Source organism: Melanotaenia boesemani, chromosome 21 (assembly GCF_017639745.1).
Source record: "Melanotaenia boesemani isolate fMelBoe1 chromosome 21, fMelBoe1.pri, whole genome shotgun sequence".
Lineage (NCBI taxonomy): Eukaryota > Metazoa > Chordata > Actinopteri > Atheriniformes > Melanotaeniidae > Melanotaenia > Melanotaenia boesemani.
The window spans coordinates 7,343,793-7,368,019 of record NC_055702.1 but is presented as its reverse complement, the minus strand read 5'-3'; the positions used below and the strand labels follow the sequence as shown (position 1 = coordinate 7,368,019).

The 24,227-nt window shown below is 37.4% G+C and overlaps 1 protein-coding gene across 9 annotated transcripts in view; it reads right to left on the bottom strand.

Annotated features, from left to right (window-relative positions):
• tanc2b (tetratricopeptide repeat, ankyrin repeat and coiled-coil containing 2b) overlaps positions 1-24,227 on the bottom strand; it is a 158,329-nt gene that overhangs the window by 96,786 nt on the left and 37,316 nt on the right. For 7 of the 9 annotated variants that reach the window (XM_041973144.1, XM_041973145.1, XM_041973147.1 and 4 more), the window contains exon 3: positions 14,360-14,457. In XM_041973144.1, coding sequence (XP_041829078.1) covers positions 14,360-14,426 — 67 coding nt within the window. In that variant the 5' untranslated portion in view covers positions 14,427-14,457. Of the gene's footprint in view, positions 1-1,229; positions 1,479-1,543; positions 1,560-14,359; positions 14,458-24,227 lie in introns of those variants that run through there. The other 2 variants (XM_041973151.1, XM_041973150.1) reach the window with 2 other exon arrangements.

The following is a 24,227-nucleotide window of genomic DNA, read 5'->3' as shown; positions in this document are numbered from 1 at the left end:
AAAAAGACCAAGTTCTCCTCTGAGGAGGATTTTCTACCTTGGTGCAATAGTTAATTTAATTTAATATAGACAAACTAACAAATCAAATAATCAAAGCAACAATTAGACAAAACAATTTCATTGCAGATCTAGATTTATTGAAATGTCTAGGTCTGGGGAAATTTCACAGTACGTCTCCACTCACTGGTTTAAAGCAAAAAATTAAAAGTGATGGTCATGCAAAGGACTTCAAGAAGAAGATTTCAAGAAGCTGGACACAAACAAATCAGTCTTTTTGTATATCAGAGCATGATGAAGAGGTCTGAAGTCATTTTTTTAGCCAAGTAGGTTGTGATTTTTCTTTCATAACATGGAGTATTGACTATGCGTTCTCAAGAGGATCAGGCAAAGCTGCAATTTTGGGTAAAATTTTGATACCATCAATGTTTTTTGACATTATGTGTTGCAGATATAATTTTATTTCTCATAAAGCCATGGTCAAATGAAGCAAAATCAGCCATATTAACAAAACTATAAAACTAAGATTTGACTAGAGGAAGGACTTGTGAAAACAGAAAGGTGGTGTTATTTTGAAGACATCAGCCAGAACCGGAACAGCTAGCAGAGATACAAGGTGTCAGTAATAAACCTGAAGGCATGAGGAGTGACAGATATCTCCTAAAAAACACATTCAATCATCATTACGACACCCTTGCTCTTTCGTTTCAGTCTCTCACACCATCCTCTTTTCTAATTGCCATTTGTCAGACACCATGGCCTCTTCACTTAGATCAGTGTCTATCTGCAGTAATGCACAGTGACACACGCACACATAGTGTCCACGCTAAGGTGTGGCACGATGCCGGCAAGACACAAATTGCTGTGAAAGCTTGGGTCAAGGTGACACCAAGCACAGTGGCCACAACAGAGCAAACAAATCAACTGAAGTGTGGCTTTGACACATACTGCCGACACCAGTCAAAAAACACAGACACTCAACACTGCTCTTAAATCACACACTTGAACCAATCACCATCCAAAAGTACACACTGAGATGCCTACACGGTCAGAGCTGCTTAGGCTTGCACCGTGAAACAACCAGCATCCTGGGAAATAGTTAACAGCTATATTTTTATGAATACTGTCTTTTCCATAGCCTGTTTGCACCACTTCCCCACATAAAACTGAATTCAGATAACCCCACATCTAAGCTGTCCATCCACACTCCCGCCCTGGTCCATCCGGCTCACCTTTGTCAGTCGAGTACTCGTCTGCTTAGGCAATAAAAATCCTGCAGCATAGTCAAGGAAGTCCTAAACAAGAAGAGGAGATTGTAGGGGCCACAGAGAGGGAAAAAGAAATGCAAAGCAGGGGGGAAAAGGCAGAGAGAAGAGGACAAAAGACAGAGGGAGGGAATAGAAGGGAAAAGAAGGAGAGGTAAAGAACAGCCCAGACAGGCAGAGAGCTCTCCACAATGTGAGCAGCGAGGGAGGGCGAGCACCAGGTGTCAGTACGCATACACTCACCGAGCCACACAAGCACACACACATGCATACTTACATACCAAAAAACCAAAGCAGACAGGCAACTCTCTCACTCTTATCCTCCTCCTCCTCCCTCTCTTCTCTCTCTCTGGCAGCAATAACTCTCCCTCATCCTCCCTCTCATTCTGTTCTTTCAGCTGGGGTGGAATTCCTTAACTCTTTCAAAGCCATAGATCTACAAAACCTATAGGTTTTTTCGTTCCACTCAATAATTAATCACATATACAAAGGCATAAAAAAATCAAGCATAATTCCTAAAGTGATTATAAACCTGCATCAACCATTTCTTTCTCTTTCTGAGCCACATGGGGGCAGGAGAAACAAGTTGTAAACACAAGGCTGATCTGGCAAACAAGTTGGCAGACAGATCTCTATTTATGCATCCCGTTTCCATGAACTCCAGAGGGAAATACCTGAATCAAGCTGCTAAATTTGCAACCATTTCAACCGGCAAATTCATCACAAATGTCCATCTGCTGTTTGTGTAAATTTAGATTTTCTTGAACATCTGGCAAGCTCAATTTTTTTCTCACAAATCCCCTTTACAAGCAAATTAAAAACATTGTACATTTTTTTAATTAAACACTAAATACTATGAGATTTTACTAAACCTAATTAGTTATTTTATATCTAACTTTAAGCGATTAATTCCAAACCGTAAAAGGAAATCAGTCTGGTGTAACACAAAGTGCATCTGATGTAGAAATAGTAATTGAAAGGAAAAGAAAACTGTTTAATCCAACAAAAACCTAACAGCAAGATTTTGGATGCACAGTTGATTACTACACCAACCAGGAAACTGAGTAAGATTTTCTGCTACTGTACTTAATAAATTGCCACCTAATAATTACATGACAAGTTCCCCAGGGTTTTATTCTGGGGTCACTTTCATTCTACATTTACAGTACATATAGTCCCACCTGCTCAGGTTTTCCAAATATGTTACCACACAACATGCAAATCCAAACAAAGAAAGAAAAATTAGTCCTTAATTTCAATCTATAAGGTCAAAAACCACAAATCAAGCCAAAAAACTGGGTACCAGTACAAACTCAGACATGAATTCCACCAAACTAACACAATATAGTTTTTTTGTTTGCTTGTTTTTTGTTACTGAAGTGTGTTACAAAAAATAAATATGCCTTGCCTTGCTTTAACTTACTGGTTCAGGAAAACTGCTGCAAGAAGACCTGATTGAATGGCTTGAAAACAACAAGATCAAGTGTCTCTAACATTTGATACATCAAGTGTCAAATTGCCTCTTCACGTTCTTCTGTTTTAGTCTCACAGAAGAGGCTTCTTCGGGTTTACATCCTCCTCTGTGGACAATATAATAAAGGTGACATCTTGAAAGCTGCAATATCACAGAGTGTTCAGGTCCATCTACAGCTGAAACATGCAGCCGTGAAAATCTTAAGATTGTGCTGTATTTTAGGGCAAAGTGCAGAAACGTCTCAGGAGTGATTATGTTAATTTACAACTTTACTTACTAACTTCAACCTGCCTCAACCTGACAAGCTGTGGACTGGATCTGCAGACACCAAGCTGGTGAAGCTTCTCAATCATACGATCACCATGCCTTAAAGCACATTATGTTTTAATTGTCTATTTTACTCTAAATGACACCATAATTTACTAATTAAACACCACAAACAACAGTCATCACGAAATTTTCAGCTTAAACAGATCCTGTTAAACAGGTGTTATGGAGGCTGCCCCCTCCATTGTTCAGCCTTAGTGGCTTGATCAGGCACCGCCCACCATTACACATAGTTCTGTAGAAATCTGAACTTCAAGAAATCATTTAATTGGGTTAAAAAGTTAGTAGACACCCTCAGTGCAGGATGAGTCATCAGGTTTGTCCAAAGACTTCCAAGAAACAGATACTGATGTGCAGAGGATAATATTTTTAATAATGTAAGTTGTCAGAAGTAACAGAAACTATAACAAGTACACTGCCTGGCCAAAATTTTATTTTTCAAATAAATCTTCAAATCAGGATTACCAAGGCCTGGCTATTACCTTTTTTTAAATTAATTTATTTATTGCCTTTCTTGTACACATGTCAGCATCACCACAAAAGATGGTACATTAAAAAATTGTTTCCTACTTTGCAGGTCTTTGGGTTGAAATAAATATATGAATATAGCTGTAGATTTTTTAATTCTGCATATTGTAGGCATTGGATTACTTGCAAAGAAAATGGTAGTTTTAGTAGTCATGACAAAAATTAAAAAAGATTTTATAAGTTTTTATGTTCATCATCAGCAGAAACTTGTTTTCAAACTACTTCTAAGTCATAAACTCATCATTGTTTGTATGTTCAAGGCCTTTCACATCTCTCAACTATTTATCCTACAAGCTGTATTCTAGATTTGTTGCTTCCTAAGAAATTACACTGTATCTAGGTCAGAATAACACCAGCTGCTAAAAATCAGTCGCACTTCAGCCATTGATACATTGCATGTAACAAGCAAGATGTAAGGGATGGAAAATAGACATTCAGTTACCACCACTGACGTTGTCATCAGGGATGGAGGAGAGCTTAGACCAACGCTTCTTTCTCCACGCATCATGCTGCCCACTCCCTACTGCTAGAACTGGAATGCATGGTTTCCTTTACAAAAGAGCTGCATGAGAAACAGCCAGCCTCAGACTCTTGTTCTGCTCTCTATTTAAGAGTCACTGCAAGTAAAATCACTCAACATTGTGGCAACAGTCGTCAAGCTCCTGGCAAAGACACTGTCGGTGGGACATTCAAGACCCTGCTGAGGCCAGTCTCAGGGCTGATAGCAGGTCTTACAATAACTGCACTGATTTTAGTCACCCACCAGGCCTTTAATACAGTCTTATAATGGAGATCAAACCAGCAATGTTGAGTGCAGAAGGCAGACTAGTGGCTCAGCTAACAGAGACATGATTCATTCCATCTTTCACACATTGGAGAGCACTAAAGCAAAAAGCCAAAAGAGGATGAGCTTCACTGTGATTATTACAATGATTGTGATACAAATGGAGCAACATGCAGCTAAGTACCATCAACAACAGTGAGTGCAGAAGAAAATGCACTTGACAGTATTTTTTTTTATTATTATTATTCTGTAGCTAGCAGGAACAGTCTTTCCAACCTTCTTCAAAGAAGTGCATTCTGTAGATTTTTTTCTACATTTTTCTTTTAAGTTTCTGTTAAGAATGTAAACTTGAAGCCTGAAGAAACAGATGAGCTAAAAACTAAAAAGACATAAAAATAATCCTAATCATACATTAACTATTTTTTCTCAGCCAGCTATTAAAAATAACCACATAGAAAAGAAACACATAAAAAAAACACAGATTTTATGTGCAACATTAACACAATTAGAAAAACAGACACAAAACATGCTTAAACTTCTCATAACTACTACTTTGCCACTTTTTGGTATGTACTTTTATTTATTTTAGAATTACCACTTTTTTGTAAATTCAGAAGTCTGTACAGACTTGGTCTAACAAAGTAGAATCAGTAGGCTGAAAAGCAGCTGGAAAGCTCCGTTGGCAGGTCATCCGTCGCCCATGCAACGGGAGACCCGAGCTCGAATCCCACAGGGGACAAATATTAACATCTTCCACACTTGGCTATCCTTAGAGAAGTCAAGTAAGTCAAATGCCAAATTACTGTAGAATAGAAAAGCCACCAGAGGGGAAAGAAAAAAAGAAAGAAGAGTAAAAACAAATCAGGTAGTGCTGCAAACTAAAGTTAAGTAATGTAATGAAGAGCAACATTAACAATGCAGACAAAACTTTTTCTTTAGCTGCAGTAAAAACTAAGTCAAGTTAAAAGGGACATTGATGCGGGCAGTTACACTGGGACATCTATAAACTTAAGTCAGGAGAAAAGTGTAATATTCACAGAGTGTAAGAAATCCTGAGCAAATTGTAGGAAAATGACTTTAGCCAGAGGTGAATGTCAGTGGATGTGTGTATACTCTTACAATAACCAGCGCTAGCCATGTTTCTGGATAACATCACAGGTTTTGTATTGCATTTATTGTATGTGTTTTAAATTGCCTTATATGGCCATGTGCAGGCTGGGGAAAAATTTGGCAGATCCAAACAAAAAATGTTCCCATTCAGACTCCAAGTATGTGAAGCTTAAATGTAAATAATCACAGATATACTGTATCTACTAACTATCAGATAAAGCTATAAAAGTTATAAATGTGGAATATGCTGAAAAATCTCTGATGATGGAAGACTTTGCCTTCTTTTTGTTTTATGTGCTTATTTCTTATATTTACATTAGTTTATTCAGACTTAGTTCTGCTTTCTTTGTTGTTAACTTCTTTCTTTTGTCCATTAAATCCAAATTCACTTTAATGTGAACTTTGATTTAACAAAAAACAAAAAGTGACTTAGTAATAAGCTGTTCTTGCATCAGCATCCTTCTTTTCTTGCAAGGCAACATTCACATCTAACACCCCATCTGTACCATTTTCCACCTTGTTGGTTTGCTCATCCAGATGTAAGTGAAGGATGGTGGAGGGTGACTGCTACAAGAAGAAATCTCCTGGGTTGAGATTTGGAGCCAATGTGGAAGCACTAAAAACAGAAGTTCCCAAATTCCCACTTGAAGCTGATTCAGAAGTAAATTGGCCCCATAAAAACTTAAAGCTTCAAAAGTGATATAACTGGAGCTCTACCCATCTTTCATACTGAGTTCATGCTTTGCAGAAAATATTTATCTCGCACAATCTAAAAATGTCTTCCAAAAAGTGAAAATTTACAAAGCGGAGTGGAGTACAAGTTAAATATTTTTGTAATGAAAGATGACAGAATTTTCCAAAAAGAACTGATGCTGCAAAACAGCATAAACCAGAATTCATCCATCAATCCATTTTCAATATCACAGACACTTGCATGTGATTCAAGGAACTCTATAGCTTTGGCATAACAATACTAACCACCACACCATCGTGCAGCCCACCAGAACTAATTTTAGATATGTTTTACAAACTCTAACCAATCTCTAAATTCACTTCTTTTTGAGGAGAACATCATGACATGATGGTCTGCTTCACAGGTGGCTCAGCAAAATTACTGTATAGGAGCTTTCTGGTTGTCACATTCCTGAGTCTGAAGGTCTTAAAGGAGGTCATTTAGTAAAGGCGCATGGGTGGCCGTGACAAGAGCGGTATGTGCATCGAGTGGCTCCACTGAACCATAATGATGAGCCCATAAGTGCCTCCCACACTGCACATGACAGCTGAGAGCCGCTCCCGACACTTTGGGCACATCGCGTCTCAACCCTCCCGCCCTCTCGACAGTCTGTCTACAGTTTGAGTGGTCTTTGACCTTCAGCCCGCTCTCGTTTAGATACTGCTTTGTTTCCATGGTTACCCGGTGATGAGGCCACAGGTGCCCGCTGATGAGGTTAGTGGTTTCAGGGGACGTGTTGCCCACCTGATCAACCGATACATTACCTCTGACCCTGGGAGAGAAGTAAATTCTGCTCTGCATTGTTGTTTTGGAACAAGGCTGACATGAAGTTTTTAACAGACTTTTTAAGTGAGGAGAACAGCTTTCAAGAACTTCATGATAGCTCAGTAAAGATTATTTCACACAAACTCTTGTAATGAAGACAGCCTGCACTTATGAATATATCTACATTGGAAGAAATCTCATAGTTGGACCAGAACACTGATACAGCACCTTTTCATCTGGCAGGCAGTTTGTTGTGGTTCATAGTTGCTCAGGCAACACTGGATAAAGGCACCTCAGAATGCCAACAGCTGAAGGGTGAAAGCTAAATGACAAACTGCAGAGAAGCTCAAAGAGGTCAAAGACATTAGACTGTTGTTCTTAGCAGCCAGAGGTCAACGCCTCCCCTTCCTCAGCTGTGCATGTATTGATTTAAAGATTCATTGTCAGGACTGAGATGCAAAGAAGCCAGAGATACACTGTTACATGTGAGAAAGGGTTTTTTAAATGAAAAAGAGCTTGTAGACAAATTTCTAGCCTAAAAGTGCCACAAATAAATAGAAATAAACAAATCACTTGAAGCTGAGACTATTAGATAATTAGCAAAAAAACTATTTTATGGCTGGTTTAAGAATCAGATGATGATTCAGGTCATTTTTAAAAGCAAAAATAATTTGTTTTTTCATTGCCCTTTCTGTCAAGCTAAAGGTGGTTTTGCTTTCAACAAGATTATACAAAAAGTATCAGGTTGAATTTCATAAGAGGTGGAACATGGGCAGAGAAGTAGCATTTAAATGTTAGTGCAGATCCATATTACTTTTTAATAATTGAAAAATACATTAGACTAGGATGCACTTTCATATTGCCCTTCCAGCTTTGTGTTGGGTCAATTTAATATCTTTGCTTTTGTAAACCGAACACCAAATATTTCAATGTCCCCAATATTTAAAGTCAATATTATATAATATAAAATGCATATTCTAATGTATATTCTAAATATATTTTCCAAAATAGCTGTCATTCGTGATGAATGGGGCAAATGAAGACCTTCATACAGAATAATAAGCCTCTGCAGGAGGACCGAGCTGCCGCCTGTTTACAGGATCTGGCTCACTAAAACCCGTCCATTCACTTTTCTCTTGGTTCATTAATACAGGAAGGAAGGGAACATTCTGTGGAGCAGTAGGTGCCAATCTGTCTCTCTGTGGAGATCGGCCAGAGTCAGCTCATGGTTAGCTGCCTCTCCTCCTCCCGTAGCCTCTTACATATATCTAAAAACATTCTGTAGGATGAAATGATTTATCTATATGCAGTTAGTACAATCACTAATGTTTAATGGATATTCCCAAGCTTGTTTTGCATGTGAGCAGCAATATATATGGAAATGTGCAACATTTGCACGTACAAGTTTATCCACTGCATTTATTAGATTCTAAAATACACCAACAACTCAGCAGCTTTAATTATAAATCCATAAGTAAACACAAAAAATAAAATATATAATGGGTGAAAGAGTAATATGGAAATGGTCCACTAACTAGATCCGGATAGAATTGTTGATTTTTAGGTCAAAGTTTACTGAGGGATTACTGATAAATTAAATCATTAATATTCTAGACCAGACTATTAGCATTCTTTATTAAAACACAAATCCCAGCTTGATTACGGACATATGAGCAGTCATAAAAAATATAAACAGCATGTAAAGGAAACATTTCAAGGTATATTTTCTTATTTTATCAGCTGAAATGTTGCAAGATGTATTAATGAGCAGTCATGATAGCAGTCAGAGCGCTCTTAGTTTGGAGAATCAGGATCTTTCCTGACGGGTGAGCTAAAGCTAAAAATGCTAAAAGCTTAAAAAAAAAAAAAAACAGCCACAAATAAAGCAGATTTTTTCACTAACCTCAACAACTCAAGTCTTTAAATATTTAAAAACCGATTCAGCACGTTTTGAGAGGTTTTAGCTCGCCCTTTGGGAAAACTTCTGATTCTCCAAACAGAAGCTCTGACTGTTGTCTACTGCAGGTAAGATACTCCCCTTTAATAAGTGCTTTACACAACCAAGCTTAAAGAATGAGAATTATCCATTAAAGAATGATCAAAGTTGTTCAACTGGGCCAAAACTAAAAGTTCTTTCTACATTTTATTTTTGATATCAAATGAACTGCATTTTTACAAATGCCTGAATTCAGCATGGAGTGATAAAAGTGCAAAGTAGTTCCTTATGTAAAGTCGTAGCTATGAGGTAAAGCATATTTTTGGAATTTACAAGAACTGGACCGAACAGACGGGTCTGTATCTGCAGTTTAGGACTGACAGTAACTGCATTTGGACTGCATTAGGCTATGCTGTTGTATCACTTCTTGCTTGCCTCTGAAAGCTTAAAGCATGTTTGCTGATCTGATGATCTCTAATTAGATTTCTCAACCACTGAAGAGAATGAGCCATCAATTAGACTGCTGTAATTAGGGGGACCAATTTGATTCCTGTCAAGCACCTGCTGCCTTCAGACTTTTCCAGTTACTGGAACTGAAGAGAGACGTGGCTGTAGTCACGTTTAATATAACGAAGTTCATCTGTTCTGTGGAATAAGTACATGGAAAAAAAACAAAAGGAGAATCACAGGAGTTCTTTTATTTTTATTTACAGAAAGTATTACGTTATTATGCTGAATCTGCTGTGAATCTACAAATGTGCAGTAAATTGTATACTCAAATATATATCAGTCTATCTCTCTCTCTCTCTCTCTCTCTCTCTCTCTATATATATATATATATATATATAATGCTTTAAGCTTTCAGAGGCAAGCAAGACGTGATACAACAGCATACCCTAATGCACTAAATTACACTAAAATGAAAGGTTTACTAGTTAGATAGGTGAGAAAAAGTAAACTTATCATGCAAGACATAGAAAGACAAGGACACTGCCATAGTGTGGATGACGTTTCTCATGAAATATGAAATGTCCTGGCAAGACCAAGCTTTCCTTTTCTTCTTGTTACCTCAAGAAAATGAAGAAATGTCTCTGTTCTTGCAGAGTACGTACCAGCCTCATTCCACAAACTGTCACACAGCAGCTGAGTCAGAGCTCTATTCAACATTGTCCAGAGAATTAAATCGCACTCTATAAAGGAGATTAATAAAATGAGGATGAAACCATTTTCGTTTCACCTTGTAGGTTCACTCAGAAGTTTACAGATATGTCATCAAGTCATGTTAAGCCAGTCATTTGTGACCAAGACACACTGGTCACAAGACAAATGTTGACTATTGTAAACAAATTTTCTGAAAAAATGGAACTATTACACACTTTGGAGTTGGCATAAAACTTGAATTCATTCTGGTGAAAGTGGGATTGGACAGGCAATTTACAAACACCATTTTTTTAATGTTTCAGCTGTGTGGACATTATAATATAGTTTAATGTTTGTCATTTTATTTTTTATTGTTATTTTTAAAAGCTTTTGTTCATTTGAGGTAGCCTACAAAAATCTTTATTCATTGAAATTAATTAAGTCAAGCGTTTTGTTTCATTTTTTGAAAGTCAACTATTTTTCTTCTTTTAGTCGAGTAAAGAACAAAAAGTGAGAATACTGTGAAAGAAACGTGATTTCAGTTCACAAGGACAAAAATCATGACTCACACTTAGTAAGACTCATGCAGCTCTACAATACAAAACAGTATCCGTACAAATACTGTGTTAAATGTGAGATGTGTCCCTCTAGTCAAGTCTAGTCAAGACAAAAACTGAAACCCTAAAAATACTACAGAATTCATTCCAACTCCCAGATGAAGCATGTGCACATTCATGCAAATTGCATTTCCCCTGCTTGACTGCAGCTCTCAAGCCCATCCCTCTAAATGCTTATTAGTCACACAACAGCTCCTTGTCAAGACACCCCAACCTTTCAACCCCATTTCTCATTTTCTAATCAGCCAAAGTCTTAAACTGTAATTGTAATGTCATTCTGTTGACTTTGTTTCAAGTCTACAGCTATTTACCCCACCAGCAGTCAACATTTCATCCATAACATCACAAAAAAATAATACAACCTCCTCCACACTCATCCATTTTTAATTAATAATTCATCTATGAAGTCTACAGGAGTAATCTAATACATGATCTTATTTGCTTTTCGGTTTTCCAGACAGGTGTATATTACAACTGTTGACAGCACTGTAATCACACAATGTTGTAAGTCTGCTGTGTGTCTTTACATAAAAAAAAGCCTTATATCTGATATCCACACTGCTGCAGCCATGCAACAGCATGCAACAGCATGAGTTTTGGGTGTGAGATTATCTGTGGCCACAAATGAATATTTACTTCATGTTGAGTGGCATCTGATTAATAAAACAGTGGTTGGACTGAGAGGAAACAGCATTAATGACCCACTCTGCTATTAATGACAAGAATGAAACAGACAATGCTGTGTTTTTCTCAGAGATATAACACTCTCTTCCTCGAGTGTGTCATGATGCAGATTTGTAAAATTCAGCCTCGTGGCATCTGCAGCAGCTTATCTCTGTTATACAATATTAAAAGTGCCATTCAACAGCTGAGTAACTGGGCCCTAAAACAGTCGCTTTGGGTCTAGTCCCCTCTGAGTTCCAACATTCCCAAAGTCAAAAGCTTCCTTTTAAGTCAAACATGGCAGCCACCATCACATCTCACAATCTAAAATTTAAAGCAAACCCAATTTTTTTACTTTAAAGACATGGTGAGGAAAAATACTTCTGGAGCAGCGTAAGCGAAATGCATGTTTATGGCAATCCCTGTTTGTCAAATGCTAAAAAAGAAATCCAAATTCTTCTTATGTTCTTAAAAGTAGTTGAGTAACTTATGAGAAAACACATCTCCACATCCATTTGTGATGTTTCTTTAATAAGGGTTAATGAAGTGTTTAAACTGAAGTGTAGAGTATGTGTCACAAACTGCAGATTGCTGCAGGATACAGATGTCGCAGTGGAGAAGAAAGATTAAATTCTGCTGGGAGGAGCAGATTCCCTGCAAAATGGCAGCAACAGAAAGCAAAACACCAGAGGGTCCTCCAGTCGTGCATCACTGCATGGTCTCCTCTACACCTGACACATACTGTAATTAACATTTCAACACGGAGGGGATGTAAGTTTGTAAGTATGCTTGAGCCCTAAAGCCTTGCAGAGAAGGACATTGATACATAAATGAATTGACAGATGCACCGTGTATTTGGACAGTGAATGTTTAGTTACCATACCACTCACTGACCACCTTTTTTGGTACACCAGTTCAAAAACATCAAAAACCAGTTCAAACACAAATAGCTAATCAGCCAATCACATGACAGCAACTCAATGCATTTAGGCACGTAGACATGGCCAAGACAACTTGCTGAAGTTCAAACTGAGCATCAGAATGAGGAAGAACGGGAAATTAAGTGACTTTGAATGTGGCATGGTTGTTGGTGCCACACGGGCTGGTCTGAGTATTTCAGAAACTGCTTATCTACTGGAATTTTCACACACTGCCATTTCCAGGGTTTATCAAGAATGGTCTGCAGAAGAGAAAATATCCAGTGAGCCGCACAGTAATGCCTTGTTGTTGTCAGATACAAATGGGCAGACTGGTTGGAGGTGATAGAAAGTCATTTCAACTTTAATAAGCACTGGTTCCAACCAAAGTATGCAGAATAGCATCTCTGAACACACAACACGTCCAGCCTTGAAGCGGATGGGCTACAGCAGCAGAAGACCACACCGGGTGCCTCCTGTCAGTTAAGAACAGGAAGCTTAGGCTACAACTCACACAGACTCACCAACACTGGACAATAGAAGATGGAGAACTGTTGCCTGATCTGATGAGTCTCCATTTCAGCTCCACATACAGACGGCAGGGTCAGAATTTGGTGGAAACAACATGAAAGATTGGATCCATCCTGCATTTTATCAGTGGTGCTGGTGTAATGGTATATGTAATAGTATATTTTCTTGGCACACTTCAAGCCTTTAATCATTATTTAGGCCCCACAATATATCTTAGTATTGTTGCAGACCATGTCCATCCCTTTACGACCACAGTGTATCATCTTCTGATGGCTACCTCCAGCAAAATAATGCATGTCACAAAAGCTCAAATCATCTCCAACTGGTTTCTTGAACATGACCATGAGTTCACTGGAGTCCAATGGCCTCCACAGTCACCAGGTCTCAATCCAGTAGAGCAGCTTTGGGATGTGATGGAACGGGAGATTCTCATCATGGATGCAACTGCAGCAACTGTGTGATGCTGTCATGTCAATATAGAGAAAAATTTCTGAAAAATATTACCATTACCTTGTTAAATCTATGCCACGAAGAATTAAGGCAGCTCTGAAGTAAAAAGACTGTCCAGTCTGGTACTAGAAAGATGGACCTAATAATAAATGTCAGATTTATTTAATAAATTCCTCAATTAGAATTGAAATGAGAAGAAATTTAGTGGAATAATTTAAGCATTATATCATTCAAACGGTTTAAATTTAAAATTTTTGGGATCCAAAAGGCCTATTTTTTAATACAATAATAAAAACCTGATCCATAAAAAGCTGTCAAGAGAGCAATAGTTTTTATCCTGCCCCAGCAGCAAGATGTAAAATGTCCTAACTAAATGATCCAATACATCCCAAGTCCACCGAAAATGAGTATTTAGCAATGTTTCTGTTGAATGAATGAAAAATACATGAATAAAGGATGGGAAAAATAATAAACTGCAATAAATAAAGCAACACCAAGAAGGAGACACAAAACTACTGAACTGATGTCAGGAGAGCAGGTAGAAAGTGGAATCATCGTGTTATGCCTGCACACGGTTAAATGATCAAAGAAACCCCCTGTTGAGAATAACAGAAACCAAAATCCTCACTGTGTTGCATGGCATGACATGACATGGCAAACTTACAATTCCAGGGAAAACCTGCTGCTAAGTTCAGCAAACAGCAGGGAAGTCAGTTAAAGCTGTAGGACTCAGGAGTTTGTTTGCATTTAGATCAACGTGTAAAACCTTACAGGATTACGATATTTAATTGTATTAGTGCATTCATGATGCAAGATTAAGAGGAGCCAAATATAATCATCAATAAGTCGGTCAGAGATTCTACAAGCTGTACACAAGTGTACCAAAAAGCACTGGTATCGTTTTAAGAGGATGGTGGTCATGCAAGTATGAATTTCTTTCATTACCTGTAAACTGTCCCATTGTATCAAAACCACTTAAAACTTTATTGTTTTAAAACTACATTCTGTCTTCTGAGTTGCATGAGCCTGATTCCTAAAAAAAAAACCAAACCAACACCTCCTGAATGCCGCTGACAGGCAGATGCGTCATTGTTTGTGGCTGGCATCACAAGACAGACTCACCACTGCTGCGACTCTTGCGGTTGGCTTTCCCCCCCGTCAGCAGCATCTTCAAGCTGTTCCTGAACATGACTGCAGCAGACGCCCGACTACAGAAAAATCTGTTGGAGAAAGGAAAGGAAACACAAATTGTAGTATAATTAGCTGTCAGCTAGTAGGTCTAATCTGTACTGTTAGAGATACAATTTATTGGTAAAAGCATTATCAGGGATATCAGTGCAGCACTAATCCTCAAGATAGGAGAAAAAACAGGGAGCCTTCAAAAGGAGTTAATGGGCACTCTGCATCTGAAAACTTAAGTGGGGAAAATCTTATTCATAAATGCTCAATCTTATCTTTGTCATCAAAGTACGAGATCAAACGCTTCCTTGTAATTAGAGAAGAATAGAAGGAAGCGGTTTTACAACACTTTGTTTTTAAACAAGGGGCAGATGATTTGACCACTAGATGCAGTTGAGTAGGGAGATGTAAAGAAAATGACTAAACTAGGTTATAAATTATAAATGTTTATCCTCCAACAAAACTGGCATTATAGGAAAAAGGGGAAAAGGACCACAAAATGAGCTCCTATAATATAATAAGGACTAAAGAAATGCAGCAATACCATCTGCCCTCTAATTGGACAGTTTAATTTGAGACTGAGCTTCCCAAGTAACCAGTTTGAGGCATAAAGACAGGCTAAGAAAATTCAAACTCCTCATTTTTAAATCAAACACAGTATGAGAACTTAGTATGATTTTTCGATTGTATCTGTGAACAGTTGGTAATAAAACACTCTTTTTTCTTAGCAGTAGCATTTATCTTGGTTATTTTTCTATTAATACTCACTTTCCACCTTCTTTTTCAAATGCAAATCTTTCTACACATTCACAAACTCAAATTTCTCTGATAATTTATTACACAGGGTTATAAAGCTTGATTTAAAAATAAATAAATAAAAAAATAAAAAAAAGGGGAATTATCTGTGAACATTTATTTACAAGCTCAAGGTCTTAATGATGCTAATTTGAAGTTCTAGTATCCCCTGGACTTGTGCAGGATCAGCTGACCGTCATGGCTGCATTAAATTATAATTAATTACGTTATGCTTTATGTAATTATTTACACCTATTATAATCTACTGAGAATATTCTACTGAATGTGTCAAATAAATATGAAGAATATGTTCTATCGTCTCATTTTCAGTCTCTTCTATAGAAACACAAGCACATGTATAAAAAAATATGTAAAGGACTGCAAAAACAAGTGGTTCAACAATTAAAGAAGAATCTTTATAAGCATATATGGCAAATAATTTGAGTATTTCATCATTAACGCAGGCACAGGCTTGCTTAGTTCAGAAAGACAATGCTTTAAACACACTTTACTTGAATACAGCAGCCTGACTTTGCAGCAAAAAGATGTGCTGGTGCCCAACTGTCCTGCCAGCAACCCAGACTTTTCACAGCCATTGAGAACAGGGTGGTATATGATGGAGAAAAAAGAACAGGCAAAGGACATCCTAAAACTAAGACAGAATCTTAATTCTGTCTAAGCGTAGAGCATTTATTGCATCATATGCAATTGCATCTTGGCATGTAAATGTTTGACATCTTTTCAGAGTGAGAATAACAACTTGAGCTATTGGGTTTGTTTACATCAGCATAAAAATATGAGAGATATTCATGCCGTCACATGTACAATGGAAAATAGAAAATAAGTAAAAACATGCAATGTAAAAGGCCCAACAAAAAGAAAATTTCCCTATAAAATCAAGAGATACTAATGACTTATTTCTCTCCATAGTTAGCATGTTTTTTATTGTCTTAGTTAAGCAGGACATGAAGAGCAGAATGAACAAAGCCTGTGCCCAAACCTAATAAAAGATTAAAATATCTGTCCTACACACAGATATACGCCTGAATTAAAATTAAACTGTCTTTATTTTGTTGCTGTAGCTTTGCTCAATCGAGCTAATTTCCTCACTCTCTGACCCTCATAACCCCCAGGAATAGGCAGACATACGTATCTCTGATGCGAGTCCTTACTAGTAGAAAGCATGGCAGCAGATGTTCTCCATTAGACTGAGGTGACTCAGCAAAGCCCCACAGATGGGCTCCAGCTGAGGAGCCGTCTGTGAACCCAAACAGAAAATAAATAAATAAATAAATAAAGGAGGACATGAAAAAGCTCTCAAAAAGCCTTTCCTCCCCACCACCTCCACAATCCCCTATTGACCTGGAAAGAGGGGGAAAGGAGGCTGGGGAAGGGGGGTTACAAAGGCTTCCAGGATCGTAATATTACTAACAGCCTGAGGAACACTGGGGACACACAGATGACAATAAGCCAGCACATGATATCACTGCTACTGGTGGGATGCAACTCATGCAATTCAGCATTATACCTCTACTAAAATTGTGATGCCGTTTGCACATATCTGTTGTGATACATGCAAAATGGCTCAAAGTTGCTTGTAGAGTTAGAAGCATCAGGCATTATGTATTGCAGATAATATGGCAGAACCCTTGAGTCCCCAGGAAAAAAAAACAAACCTGGCCAAATTCTTGCAAAACGTATTTGCTTTACTCATTCCATCTGGCTGAGCTTTCAAACATGTTGCAGTCTCAACAAGACTGCAAACTCAGCTCAGTCCTGTCAGCTACCGCTTTCGAATTTCATTCAAGTGTAAAGTAAAAAAAGAAGAGACAGAACTGGTAAAAGAGTTGATTGAAAGCGTCAGCAAAAATGTCAGAAACAAATAGAAGTTGCTATGAAGATGGGGCCTCATATCTCTTCAGATTTCTACATGACTTCCACTTTCTATACATGTTTTGTAACTGTCATTATTATTTCTTTCAAAAGATTGATTTTAAAGTAACACAAAAGAAAGAAACTGGCAATGTGTAACCTTGCCTGAAGCTGACAGTTTTCCAAAGACCTGAATAGACATAACTTACTTGAGATCTGTGCTACATTTGGAGGTAGAATTGTAATTTCTTGGTGTGTGAATTAACTCATCATCATGGCAGATGAATAAATGAGGCATGTGGCTGATCCGTATTAGAATGCTGATTAGATTTAAATAAAGTTGACAGCAATGTGATCACTCTAAAGTCCATAATATCAGATAATATCACGCACACAGAAAGGAAAGCAATGCTAGTTTAAGGGATTATGAGCTTTCTGTTTTTTAGCTTGAATCTACATGTTTAATTGGTATCACAGAGCTAATAAGAAAACAGACTTTGCTCAAATCAATGTATTTAGAAACTTTATTGTTATTGTACAAGAACACAGCAAAATTCTGTTTGGCAGCATCTCTTGTAATAGCTGCAATGGCAAAAGAAAAATAATAAATAAGAGGTATGTAAGTTACATTCTTCATTCTATTTTCCATGCAGCCATGCTCTGTAACAATGTGCTGAGAAAAACTACAATATGAATCAGTTTCTTCTCAAAGAACATGTTTATTTTCTTTTTTATATTAAGATTCTGATGCAGCCATCCTCACATGTAAACATATTATTAACACCTTAGATGACTGTCTTGGATAAAAACTGAGAAGTTCAGTCAACCTTTATAGACAAATATAACCTTGAAGAAAGAGATGCAGCTTTAATTCTGCCGGCTAAATTCCCCAAAGGGCAGAAAATGTGATTTTAGAACCATATAATATTGCAGCATTTTCTGTGTTTGCTGAAGAAATATCATCCTGCAGTGCCAAACGTTAATTTGCATTTATATTTATAACTCACTCGTACAATAGAAACTGTATGAGTATAATAAATAATTTCTTGATGATAAAATAGTAAAATCGTCACACCTTTTATTTACTACTTCCCCTTCTCAAGAATAATCTCCTAATTTATTTTGCATCACCATTGAATTCCATATTAAATTTGCAAATCCCTTGACTGGGAACAACAAGACTTCAAAAAAGTATGCAAAGCACACAACACATAAAACTGCATGCTATGACTTGGATATCATTTACTTCTATTATTATAATCTACTAAAGATATGACAAAACCAACATAACAAATGTTCAAGCTTTGATATGCTCAGTACCATGACTGGATACCAAATGTGCATTCACCACTGCAAAGACAGGTGGTTCAACAAAGAAAGAATATCATTAAATGTATGAACTGCAAAGAATTTAAGTATATCCTCATTATTGCGAAGACCAATACACAGAGAGCAATGGCCTGCTTATTTCAGCAATATGCTTAAAACACTTTGCTCAACTTTTTCATTAAGACAATGCATAAAACACACTTTGCTTTGTTTCAGCAACACTTAAAACACACTTTGCTTGAAGCTTAAAACACACTACGGTTGTCTTATTTCAGCAAGACAACGCTTAAAATATATTTTGCTTCACATAAATTCATTATGATGCAGTATAGTGATACAAGTGGTCACATCAAGCAGAGGCATAGATGAAAAGTGTTAGTCGCACCAGGCTGCAGTATAAGCTGAAGGTGTATACTGTCCAAAAGTCTGGACCTACCCCTCATTTCTTGCCAAAGTTACTGGAAATAGAGGCAGCATTTTACTGAAACTGAGCAGAATATTTGCTGAATAGAAATAGAGAACAGAAGTCAAAAACAGAATTTATGTGTTTCCTAAAAGCTTGAAAGTCAGTATTTGGTGCACTTTCATGCTTCAACATAGCCTGAATCCTCTTAGACAAGCTTTCTTTTAGTAGTCTTCAGGAGTAATTCTCCAAGCTTTTTTTTATACTTTTCAATGCTCTTCTTTGAAAATTGGCTGCCTTTTTTCTGTTCTCCATTAAGATGAACCAACAACTTTCTGGATACACCTTGTTGGTGCAAAAATATTATTCAGTGCTTGTAAAACTGTGCCATCTTTGACATTGTTGAAGATGCAGCTAAAAGAGTGGGAACAAATTATGCAACTTTATGACAGGCTGCTAATAGCAAAGTGCCTAAAGATGTTTAAACTGCTTCTTTGCCAAGTTGACTATTATATGTAGACACAGCACTAGTTCATACTTTGAGTTAGTTGTCTTTTGGGACCAAGACATACGGCGAGGCCTCCTTCCATTGTTATGGCCCTCGACTGTGGAACAGCCTGCCAGGGAACCTCAGGGCTGCACAGACCGTTGTTTTTAAAAAGAGGCTTAAGACCTACCTTTTTAGCTTAGCTTTTAACAAAATTTTATTTGATCTTAATTTATTTTACATCATTTTATTTCACATTAATTTCTTTTGATTTTACTCAATTGTATTGCTTCTTATTTATTTATTTATTTACCTATTTACTTATTCATTCTTAGCTGTTCTTACTGTTTCTTAAGGTAATTTAATTTTTGTTTTAACTCCAGTGTTTTCCTCACGGGGATCCTCCACATCGGGGATTTTACCTGCTCAGTCTGGAGGTTGTTGCTGCGTTGATTGCCCTTGTCTGGTTGGCCAGGGCCCTGCACTGCAGCCTTATGGCTGTGGTGTGGGCCCCGGTCTGCCCTGATCGGGGTGGCTACTGCGGCGGTGGCCCAGGTAGGACATTGGTGGACTGGCTCCTAGTGTGGATAGATCCTCATAATATCGTTTCCTCCCAGCAGCATCAAGCCCGGTATGTATTTATTATTTTTAATATTTTATACCTGCTTTCAGCTTGGAGACAGAAGTTAAAGAGTTGGGGGCAGGGGACTGCGTGATCATAATGAGAGTTTTTAATTTTGAGGTAATTCAGTTTTGATGTGTAAAGGCTTGTTTTGTTTTTAAAAAGCATGAATTGAATTGTGCTTAAATTTCTTAATCTTGTAAAGCACTTTATATTGCCTTTTGCATGAAAACTTTATAAATAAAGTTTGATTTGATTTGATTTTGTATGCTAGAATGATTCATATGTCCATTTGAAGTAAAAGAAAAACTTTGAAAGACCTTTAGGAAGCATGCAGAGCTATTATTCAAGACCACTTTTAAAAAGCTACAAAAAATTCTGACTCCTTAGAAACAAACCAGAAATAAAAAAGGGTGACTCAGTATTGTAAATTAAGTAAATTTCTCTAATGATCATCAGTCTATTGATGATGGGCGGTTTGCACAGAAAGCTCATTCCTGTGGACTATAAGCATCATTGTTGGTTTGGAACATGAGCTTTCAGGTCATATTTATTTGCATGCATCCAGGGTTGCAGCTGAGGCCATGCAGGGTCATCTATGCAAATGTTCATACAATTCACCTCTACTTCACCTCAGCATAAAATATGAGGCGCAAACTGGTCACGACTGGTTGGGTAGCTTACAAGCCAGAAGGCAAGCTGTGATAACACGAACTCAAAATGTTAAGAAAAAAGAAAGAAAGAAAGAAAAACATGATGCAGTGAAAATCCAGAGGGCTCTTAACAATGAAAAAGCAACAGCTGAAATACCAAACATCTAGCCCAGTGAATGAGTTTCTATATGTTAAACAGTGAGTAAAACAGGCGAGCCATGAGCAGTATACTCGCTGCCAGAGCAGAAAATAGGGAAGAGATATTGTTGTCTGTTTCTAGAAGAGGCAATCGATGTTTGAAATCTTAGGACGGGACTCTGAGTAGGCAAAAAGCCACACATGGATGATTCGCAAGCTGCCGGAGAGACAGGCACACAGAAAAATGCAGCCATATACACAGATGATCTAATGTTTCATCTGAGGGTGTAAGCATTCACCTCTCCCATTCCCACTCTCTCTGACCCTGTGTACCGGCCTTTGTAAAGGGAAGCCAAGAATCAGCATGCTCTCACAGATAATGTGCGTAAGCGGATGCAGCCCATCTCAGGATCTTCCACAGCTTGGGCATAATGCTCCTCCTGCGTGTTAAATGCCCCTTAAAGGCACATTCACCAGCTTTGCATGGGCAGATTTCAACTGCTCTGATCACCCAAAACAGCACACTTGGTTTGCTTTTGTGAAAAATAAAAAAACAGGTTGGTTTATTTGTAAGCATGGCTCAAAACGTCAGCTTTAACATTCTCAAAATGGGTCTCAAATGTGCCTTTTGAGCTAGAGAGATACCTGCGTGAAGGGCTTAAAGCCTGGCACTGAATTACTAGCATTACTCATTAAACATGTGGGCTTAGTGGTAAGCCTTGTTTAAAGAATTGCTTCGTCATGGCATAATGTTGAGAGACCAAAGTTATCATTATTAGAGGATTAAGTCTCTCAAACTGCGACCTTCATGTTGAATAAATTTAATTTTTAATCGCTAAGCCCCATCTAAGTTTTTAAACATAAAAGAAATCCAGCTAGCAGCAGGTGCTAGCGTCCCCCTAGAGCCTGGACTGAGATCTGCTGTGACCCTCCATTAATTACAAAGCTTTCTTTCAATCAATAAAGTATCCTTTAATGGGGCTAGTGATGACAAAGGCCAGTGTCGCAGGACATCCAATAGGATTTATCTCATGTTACCCCAGCCTCCGAATCAAAACTCATCTCCGAGGAAACCACACAGACACAATCATAGAATTAGATGGGACACACATTTCCCTGGGGAGCGCTGTCATTGTGATTACCTTTAACACAGATGTTACACAAAGAAGAGGGCAGGTTGAAATTAAAATGGAGAAAATTGAATTTCCTTCAACATTGCTGGTTCTGTGAAACTAAACCTTTTAGAAATGTGAATGATCAAACAAATTTTTGAGTAAAATCTCTTTTTTCCCTAAAGATGAAATAAGAATCTGTTTTAAAGTAGGTGATTAGGAATCATCCATAAAAGAAATATGACTCGATTTTTGCTGTGGCTAGAGTGGAAATCATTTCAGAGCTAAAGCACAGAGAAGCATTCACAGACTGAAGACAAATGGCCACTGCCCTGAGGAACACAAGTTCCTTCAGGCGATTACAGCCCAGATTACAGACGTCTGTCTGACTGGGAATCATCAATGTCAGCCTTTAATAAAATAAGAACACTGGCACAGAAAATGAAACTTTCTAAATATTTAGCTTTAAACAGCTGCATTGTTGATTGGTTTTTCTTTGTTTACTTTTAAGTTTCAGGAAGAATGAGATGTAAAGGGTGATGAGACAAAAAACATCCTGCAAAGGTCTGTCTCTGAAGTCAACAATAAGTATTCGCTCAAAAAGAAGTCAGTCAGCGCCTTCTTCCTTATCTTTCCAACAGTAGTCACCCTGCAGCGTCAGACAGGGATGAATCATACTCTCCAGTCTGATGGTGGTCAGGGGAGCACAGCTCCATAAATCACTCTGATATCAATAAGGGAAAGTGTCACAACCTGGCACAAGGTAAGAGTAGCACAAGTCGATGCAGAAACTACTTAAGGCGGCTGGTAAAAAAAGTTTTACTCCCGCCCTGTAATAGATTATCTATTAATCCAGATTAATGCCTTGGCAATCTGTGCTGCCAGGTTAGCTATGACATCTGGATTACTACACACCTGATCAGTCACAGAAAAGTTTTCAATTCTCTTGTGGACAAAATTAAAGACTTCATCTTTCTCTTGTACGTTTTTGGGACATGTAGAACATGATTAAATACTTGTCTCAAAGTATATTTTACAACATTAATAGAAGATATTCCACATTTCTACAAGGCTTTAGATGCAATACAGTCCAGGAGCCTCAGTCGTCAATAAACAGGAGATGGATGGACTGTGATAGAAACGTGCATGTTTTGAAATATTATCTCAATTTATCTATTGTGTCTTTCTTGAATGTGTCAATGCTCAACGTGTGTCTGGCAAATGGCAAAATAAAAATCTGAGATAATTCCTCATGTTTTGTTCATGAAGTTAGTACTTTTTTTTTTAAATAGGAGCAATCTGTAGGATTTAGTGACGTCTACTGGCAAAGTTTCAGATTGCAATCAGCTAAATTTCTCTTCCACCCTGAGCACTTTCAAAACACAAAAGGCCAATTTACGACTTGCTTTAGTTTGTCCATTCTGGGCTACTGTAAAAACACAATTTTGCAACATGTCTGACTGCAAGAAAAATGACCTCTCAACATTTTGTTTTAGATATAAATGCTTTAAGTAAATACTTGTTCAAAGTTCATAAAAACAACTATTACCACATGATTCTTCGCTAAGGAAACTATAGCGATGAACACTCAATATGGCTGCACACTATTACTGCCCTTATTTAACATTGTGTTTGTGGTGTTGTGAACTTCACATTGCAGGTGTTAATTTTGTGCTAATAATGGATTTTTAGATTTTCTACAGTCCTACTGGATTACATTTTAGACACTCCTCTAATATTGCACAGTGGAACCTCCTAATGAGATCCAACACATTTTTTCTACTATCATACAGTCATAAGAGTTTTCCTCTCCAGTGAGCCCACTGGCACATGGATGGTCAGAACAGGGGACTTAATTAAAAAGAAGTTTCAGTGCAGTCCTTTGGTCTTAGCCAAGCAACTTTAATGGATATGAACACTCTTATAATAAATTGGCATAATGTAGAAAATAATTAATTTGATTTAATTGGGTTATATTTGGAATTAACTGGATTATATCTTTTTGATATTGTGATATTTTTTTTCTGAATTGGCACCATTAATTAAATTGAAATGGACTGTGTACAGATCAAAGATTAATAAAGCTTACAATTACTAACTATGTAAATATAATTATACTATATATGTATACTATTTACTATAATTTATATTGCTTTCTTTTTATTAACATTACTTTAAATCTGTATCCTGCCAGGACTATCATGATTCTTTACCTTGCTGGGCAATGATTAACATTTTTAATTGTGATTTATTGCATGAATTTTTTGCAATTAATCACAATTAATCACACTGTCATGCACAATATGTCCTTCTCCTTTAAAAGCACTGGTATATGAAAGAAATGCAGTACATTTTGGTTAAACACTAAACAAAAGAACAGCTTTTAGCAGTTTTATCCTC